This window comes from Lasioglossum baleicum, chromosome 13 (assembly GCF_051020765.1).
Source record: "Lasioglossum baleicum chromosome 13, iyLasBale1, whole genome shotgun sequence".
Taxonomy (NCBI): Eukaryota; Metazoa; Arthropoda; class Insecta; order Hymenoptera; family Halictidae; genus Lasioglossum; species Lasioglossum baleicum.
This window is the reverse complement of record NC_134941.1, coordinates 1217617-1226019: the sequence shown is the minus strand read 5'-3', so window position 1 is coordinate 1226019 and position 8403 is coordinate 1217617. Positions and strand designations below refer to the sequence as shown.

The 8403-nt window shown below is 34.3% G+C and overlaps 1 protein-coding gene across 2 annotated transcripts; it reads left to right on the top strand.

Annotated features, from left to right (window-relative positions):
* Positions 1-2122: 2122 nt before the first annotated feature.
* LOC143214947 (uncharacterized) lies at positions 2123-8156 on the top strand. 2 transcript variants are annotated; one of them, XR_013010242.1, is made up of 3 exons: positions 2123-3652; positions 3739-6836; positions 7348-8156. XR_013010242.1 is itself a non-coding variant. In XM_076436545.1 (2 exons), exon 2 carries the CDS (start codon positions 5412-5414, stop codon positions 6231-6233), a length of 822 nt encoding a protein of 273 aa, XP_076292660.1. In that variant the 5' UTR covers positions 2123-3652; positions 3739-5411; the 3' UTR covers positions 6234-6876. The 2 variants fall into 2 exon arrangements, 1 of the variants encoding a protein (XP_076292660.1); XM_076436545.1 differs by lacking the exon at positions 7348-8156 and having other exon boundaries at positions 3739-6876.
* The last annotated feature ends 247 nt before the right edge of the window (positions 8157-8403 follow it).

The window sequence follows — 8403 nt, the reverse complement described above, 5'->3', positions numbered from 1 at the left end:
AAGTAAATTTTTAGAAATAAGAAATAAAGGAATGATTAGTGACATAGAACTGGTTAATCAGATAAAACCAAACGATAACTTGTGTGAAGCATGTATAAAAGGAAAACAAGTACGATTGCCATTTCAAAAGAGAAAGAATAAAGAACATGTTAAAAGACCTTTGTTAGTAGTACATTCAGACGTATGCGGTCCAATCACTCCTTCTACAATAAATAATAAAAATTATTTTGTAACATTTATAGATGAGTACACTCATTATAGTGTCACATATCTAATGCAATACAAATCGGAATTGTTTACAGTTTTTAAAGATTATGTTACAAAAAGTGAAGTGCATTTTAATTTAAGGTTGGTTAATTTGTATTGTGATAATGGGAGAGAATATTTATCAAATCAAATGAAAGATTATTGTAATGAAAAGGGTTATCATTTGACAGTTCCACGAACCCCACAATTAAATGGTGTAGCGGAAAGAATGAATAGAACGATCACCGAAAAAGCTCGAGCAATGATAGCTGGTGCGAACTTAGATAAAGTTTTCTGGGGTGAGGCTGTTCTTACCGCTACATATCTAATTAATAAAACCCCAACTAAGGGATTGAAACAAGACAAAACACCATTAGAATTGTGGCATGGCAAAAAGCCACAAATAAAATATTTAAAAGTTTTTGGTTCCAAAGCTTATGTACACAACAAAACCAGTAAGACAAAGTTTGACGAAAAGTCGTGGAAAGGAATGCTGGTAGGTCATGAAACAAACGGATATAAAGTGTGGGATGTGGAGAAAGAAAAGTTCATTGTTGTTAGAGATGTTATAATTGATGAAATAAATTTCTTAAAATCAAGACCGGTAGCAAAAGTTAAAGAGATTGAAAGTGAAAAATCTCGAGAAAGAATTGAAATTTCTGACGAAATGTCAAATTCAATACAAAAGTTTAAAAAATCTGATAATGGTAAATCAGATAGTTTGCAATGGTTTGGTAATAAAACTGATGTTTCTGACGATAAGTCAAAATCAGTAGGTGATAAAACTGATGTTTCTGACGAAAAGTCAAAATCAGCAGCTGAATCTAGTAAGTCTGATAGTGGTAAAACGGACAAATTAGATTATGTGAATTCTAACAGTATGAGTAGAGATAATAGTAAAAGAATATTATCAGAGTATAGAAGGAGTGATAGGATTAGAAAGAAACCCCGTGTTTCGTATAGTGAAGAGGACACACCAATAGATTATTTGATGTGTGCACAATCGTTCAGTCACACAAATCTCCAACGTGAGATTATTACAACGGTAAACAGATGTAGATCAGGACACTACAAACTTGCCAGTTCTCTCTTTCGAATAGGTTTCATAAATGATCCAAAATGTTATTGCGGTTATGAAACTCAGGATATTGACCATGTGTTATGGCAATGTCCCACGTTTGATGAACAGAGATTGGAATTTATCAAACAATTACAGAAACTGCATTTTTTTCTTCTGCTTTCATGCAATGTTCTATTCTCCAGACCTACGGTGGAAATATGCAAAATAAGTTACTCGTTTTTGAAGGCCTGTGATTTAAAAGTTTAAGATAACGGTACATCTTTAAAACTACTCGAGTATTGACCGACGTTTATTTATATTTTGTATTGTATTATAAAAAGTATCACAATGTATTGCAAAATAATCTCTACCTAGAGATTCAAATTGTATTGAATAAAAAAAAAAAATAGTATGTGATATTCCAAAATCATATAAGGAAATTTATAATAGAGAAGATAGAAATGAATGGGAACGAGCTATAAAAGATGAAATTAATTCTCTTTTGATTAATGAAACATGGACTTTAGTGCCAAAGCCTAAAAACAAAAATATTGTAGACTGTAAATGGGAATTTGTGATAAAAAATGATGAATTTGGAAATCCATTAAAATATATGTATAAAGCTTGTCTAGTTGCAAAAAGTTTTTAGCCAAGAATATTTAGTAAATTATAATGAAACTTTTGCACCAGTTGCAAGGATATCTAGTTTCAGATTCATAATTGCTTATGCTAATCAATTTAATTTATTAGTCCATCATATGGATGTAAAAACTGCATTCCTAAATGGCAGGTTAAAGGAGGAAATATATATGAAGGTACCTGAAGGAATTGAAAGTGAAAAAGATCAGGTTTGTAGATTGAATAAATCCTTGTACGGTCTAAAGCAAGCAGCAAGATGCTGGTTCGAAGAATTCGAAAAAACTCTTAAAGAAAGAGGTTTTGAAAATTCACCGGTAGACCGTTGTATTTATATTTTAGATAAAGGAGATGTTTCGAAAAATATTTATGTAGTTTTGTATGTAGATGTGATCTCGCAATTGCAACAGCTAATAATGAAACTATGAATAGTTTTAAAGAATACTTGATGAACAAATTTTCAATGGTAGATTTGAATGAGATTAAATTGTTTCTTGGACTGAGGGTTAAAAGAATTTGCGATAAAATAACTCTAGATCAAAGTAATTATATCAGAAAAGTTTTGAAGAAATTTAATATTGAAAATTGTAATCCAGTAAATACTCCTCTAGAAAGTAAACTTAATTATGAAGCCCTGAATTCAGATGAAGAATATGACGCACCTTGCCGAAATGTTATTGGTTGTTTGATGTATACATATTATATAATGGTGTGTACACGGCCTGATATATGTGTAGCAATTAGTATTTTGATTCGATATACAAATAAGAGGAATAAAGAATTATGGAATTGTCTCAAAAGAGTTTTAATATATTTGAAAGGAACTATAGATATTAAATTAACATATACGAAAAATAAATATAACAACATTTTGACAGGGTATGTCGATTCTGATTGGGGAGGTAATGATAACTGTGATAGAAAGAGCACAACAGGGTACATATTCAAATTGTTTGAAAAATGTACAATTAGTTGGAACACGAGAAAACAATCGTCAACTCATCGACTGAAGCTGAATATATGGCTTTATTTGAAGCTGTTAAAGAAGCACCATGGCTAAAGTCTTTAGCAACTAATATTAAAATAAATATATCAGAACCCATTGTAATTTACGAAGATAACAATGGTTGTATATGTATAGCGAATAATCCTACAAGTCATAAAAGAGATAAGTCATAAATTGCAAGAAGCAGATCCGGATAGGATTGAGGAAGCTGAAAATTTGGACATTAGAGATGACACGATAGATGGTACGATTGATGCAAACACAGCAATTAATCGAAACGATAGTACAAATGATTTGCTGCGTGAAGTTGAATTCGTGAGAAGAGAGCGGCAGATAATGGAAAGGGAGTTGCAAGTCGCTGCGCGAGAAATCGAAGTCCTTCGCCGTGCAACCGAAATGGACGTCAATTCTTTACAAACACAACCTAATATTGGTGTAAAAGCAGTCTGTGAACTACTGAATGTGTGTGATTTCAATGGGTCTGAAGGTTCGTTCAAAAATTGGGAGAGACAGGTAAATTTGTTAATTTCGACGTATCAGTTAAGTGAATTTGTATCAAAAATTTTAATTGCAGCACGCTTTAAAGGAAAAGCGTTTGATTGGTTCCATTCTCGCCCAGAATATATTCAAATGAGTGTGAATGAAATTCTACTCGAAATGCGCAAGGTGTTCGACCATCGGCAGAGCAAATTAAAGCTAAGAAGGTAATTTGAGGAGAGAATGTGGCAATTGGATGAAAAATTTAGTACATATTTTCATGAAAAGATCATTCTTGAAAATCTTGTTCCAGTTAACGAAGAAGAAATGTTAGAATACGTCATAGGTGGTATTCCCTATGTTCAACAACGGAATCAAGCGAGGCTGCAACAATTTCAAACTGCAGCTGCGTTATTGAATGCATTTGAAAATATCAATCTAATTAATGAAGATTGTTCAAATCAAGGAATCGTGCCTACGTATAAGGCCGTCCACACACGAGTCGATTGTAATCGCGTCGTGAAGTTCGTACGTCTTGCTCGTCATGTACGATTCATGCGACGGACGCGATTGGCGTCCACACACGGGTCGATTGTAATCGCGTCGTGCAGTTTGCACGTCTTGATCGTCGTATGTTCCAAATTGTATAGGGACCTTGGATGGCAAGCACATCCGCATAGAGAACATAGCTAATACTGGGTCCACTAATTTTAATTATAAATCGTACCACTCAATTGTACTACTAGGATGCTGCGATGCTGATGGTAATTTCACTATGATTGAAACTGGATACGCTGGTAGAAACAGTGATGGAGGCATTTTCAGAGCCTCTGCAATTAAATCCATGTTATCCAATTCACAACTTGATGTCCCACCCCCATCTGAGCTTCCCTGCGATGATTGTTTGTTCCCTTATTACTTTGTAGGAGATGAAGCTTTCCCATTGTGTCGATATTTATTAAGACCTTACTCAAAACGGATTCTATACAATATAAACTGAATTTTCAATTATCGCTTAAGTCGGGGAAGGAAAACAATTGAATGCACGTTTGGTATGATGACAGAAAAATTCCAAGTACTCAGTACAGCGATACGTTGCCGCGATGAGAATAAGGTCAATGACATTATAAAAAGTGTTTGCGTGCTTCATAACTACGCTAGAAAAAGAGAAGGGTCTCAGTATTTACCGCAACAAGTGGAAGAAAATGTCAACATCACTGGTTCTGCCAACCCCATTGATCTAACAAATCGAGCCAATATAAGCATTTATTCAGCCCCTTATGCTATTAGAGATTATTTAGCAAAATATTTTCTGACCCCAACGGCATCACTGCCTTGGCAGTGGAATTATTGCATTTAATGTGCTTGAATAAAAGAAATTGTAAAAGACATGTAAAGCAGTGTATTATTAATAGTACTCTGTACTCAAGTACAATACCTACAGCTGTAAGATATTGAATTTACTAATAAATTAAAAACCTTACCTGACAAGTTCACTTCCTTTGCAACATTCCCCCAAGCTTTTCCAGTGGCATCCCTCTTTGAGTACGCTTGGAGGGTGTAATTATACAGCTCCGGGTACTTCTCCACTTCCCCAACAAATTTGACATTGAAAGCCTAAGGCCGAATTAACCAAATATCTCTCATTTCATAATTATTATTATTTCTAATAATAATTTCCTATCTTTAAATTAATTAGCAATTTTATCACATTATTTTTATTTAAATTATCATATTGACTATACCCCTCACGTTTAAGAATATTTGGATTTTTAACCCTTTCGCTACTACGGACGAGATATCTCGCGCCCCGATACTTTCCGATAAACGCTTTTCTCGATAAAAAAAGATAATAAAGATAATAAATAAGTAACCTATGTAACCTAAATACATAGACCACATCGAAGAGTGCAATGCACTCAAACTACAAAAAAATATTGGCAAGAACTGCACAAACTTACCTCCACGAGTCGCGGAAATCGTACGATGGACACAATTTTCCAACATCGCTTCCGATCGCACGCGATTAGAATCGAGGCGATTTCAGTCGAGCAGATTTCAGTCAACCACGAATCGACCCGTGTGTGGCTCTACATTCATTTGCATTGGAAGTCATGTGGAGGAGGGAATCGCATCGACCGAATCGACGATCGACCCGTGTGTGGACGGCCTAAGGGATGCGAGCGAAGATTTCAATCTGAAGCAAAGGCATTGGTATTACCAGATGCAGCGCAAGTGAAGATGAGATGCTACAGTTGCAGCAACTTTGGGCACATTTCAAAGGACTGTAAAATGCCTAGACGAGAAAAGGGCGCCTGCTTTAAATGTGGCGAACAAGGTCATGTAGTTGGAGAATGTAAAAATAAACAAGGATTAGCACAGGTCAAAATGGCTGACGCGCAACGACATGCGTTACAGGAATCTCAGGAATTTGTAACACCAGGAACATCGTACTCTACAATTACGTCTTATCCACCGCCGGCAAAGAAGAAAAAAGCTCACAACTCCATAGCCAAACAAAATGAACTCCTTCAAGTGGCTTGTGATTATTTATCTCAATCGAATACGAATAATTCATCTCAAGATGATGAATATTTGAATATAGCGAAGATCTGGGCGAACAAATTAAAAACTCTTGAGCCAATGCAAAAAAGATTGGCAGAGAAAGCAATATATGAGATACTGTTTGAGGCAGAAATGGAAACCCTTCATAGGGACTCTGTTCAAATTAATCAAACACAAATCCTACCAGGCTCGTCTGTCTCCACGTCGTCGGCAGCTCAATATTTCGCGAATTACACGGAATAATCTTTGTTACTGTTGACTGTGTAATGTTGTTGTTGTTGTTTTTGTTGTTGTAAATAAAATAATTAATTTTCCGTTTCCTACTAAGGATCTCAAAAAGAACGATTGAATTTTGTCATTACATAACATAAGAGAATATTTTTTAAGAATCACTATTTTATATATAACGCAATAAGAAGTAATAAGTATTAGTTGGTAATACAGGAAGTAATAAGAAAAACGGGCCAAGCGGCCCTGGCTACATGGATACGCTAAAAGCGTAATGGTGCCTAGTACAGAGTTGGGCAGGAATTAATTACATGAGTAATTAATTACATCTTCAATTAGGGGAAGTTCCCCTAGCCCCGGACGGCACCTAGTATCGGACATTAGCTGTATCTCAATCATCTGAAATGCAACAAAGTCGTTTTAACCGTCAAAACAAAGGAAAGGCTAAAACAAACGACGTGCGGAAATTGCACGTTTCTGTCGCGTGAACAAAGCCATCAAAATCATTCGACTGTCATCGTTCGACGTGAAAGCAGTGTATCGTATAAATTATAAAGTGTTATATCTATCAAATTGTCGTGAATAAAAGACATCTGATCAGTGTTATTGTAAATTCTGGTAAGTACTTGTTCATTTACTTTTTTTGTTTTTTTCTATAAAGTGAACTGCTTTTCAAAAAAATATTATTTTTGGTAATTGTGCATAAAAGGTCCCACCTCACCGATTTTGATAAAATTTAAATATGTTGTAAAACTCAACATTCTGAACAACTTTTTCCTATACATGTAACCGCCGCTCAGCCTTAGTTTTTGAGAAATTTGCGAAAAACTGCAGCTACTAGGCAAATTTCAATGTAGTAGTAGCTGCCGTTTTTCGCAAATCTCTCAAAAACTAAGGCTGAGCGGCGGTTACATGTATAGGAAAAAGTTGTTCAGAATCTTCACCCTGACAACATATTAAAAAATCATCGAAATCGGTGAGGTGGGACCTTTTATGCACAATTACCTTATTTTTCAGTGCGTTCACTGTCCCCTAGTATTGGACAAAATATTGTCCCCTATTATCGGACAGTAACAAACTCATTATTGTATGTTCGTATTTATAATAATGTTCATTATCTTACTTTCAGTCGTTAAAAATACACCTAAGCAACGACATGGACATCAAAAAACGAGGTTTATGGAATGAGAAGGAACTTCAACATTTGAAGTTCGTAGTGAGAAAAGTCCAAAAACATTATACGTGCATCCACCTAGTACCTCTGCTGCTGATATTTATAAATCTATTTTAAAATTGTCTCCGTTGCCTGATGCAACAAAAAAGCGATCAGAATCAAGAAAAAGAAAATCAGAAAAGTGTGAAGTTCTTACTTCACCATCTCATAAATTATTGGTCGAAGAAAAAGAAAATAAAAAACGGATAAGAGAAGAAAAGAAGAATTTAAAAAGTAACTTTAAAACAACATTGTTACTTTAGCGTGGTGCCATCTGCATAATTTTCTAATAGACGAGAATGAGACCGATTATTTACATCAGATTGGGGTAATGGATAGATGTCCTTTGATGCAAATACAACAACGAACAAACATTACCTCGCAAGCCAAAGCTGTTAGGAACAGTTATGCCGAGTATTACTACTCGCAGGAAAGACACTGATAGAGAATATGGAACAGCTTGATTTTTCATGATTTAAATCTTTTTTAGAGTAAGGTTTCATTAAGTTTCATTAAATTAAGGTTTCATTAAAAATCCGCTACGAAGACAAATGTAAAATGTGAAGGAGGTGAAAGATAAATTAATAAAGAAATTATAAATTATATTTTAATTCTATTAAAATTTTTGTAGTTGTAGTATGTTGCTACGGCGCACCCTTAATGTTACTATTTCCGCAAAAAAAAAAAATTGTATTAAGTAATAATATTTATTAATGTTTTTTTTTCTGCAAAATTCTAAATGTTGTGAACACAATCATTGTAAATTATTATTATTTATAATAATTTTATAAATGCAATGTATGTAATTACACAAATATAATTACATAAATGTTATAGGATGACATAATAATGTAATTAATAATAATAATAATTTTGACATTACTTACCTGTGTATTGTCATTTTCAATGATCAAAGGAGCCGGGCTTTCCGAATCTTGTAAAAATTTTAAAGCGTAAAAGACCCATGAAGTG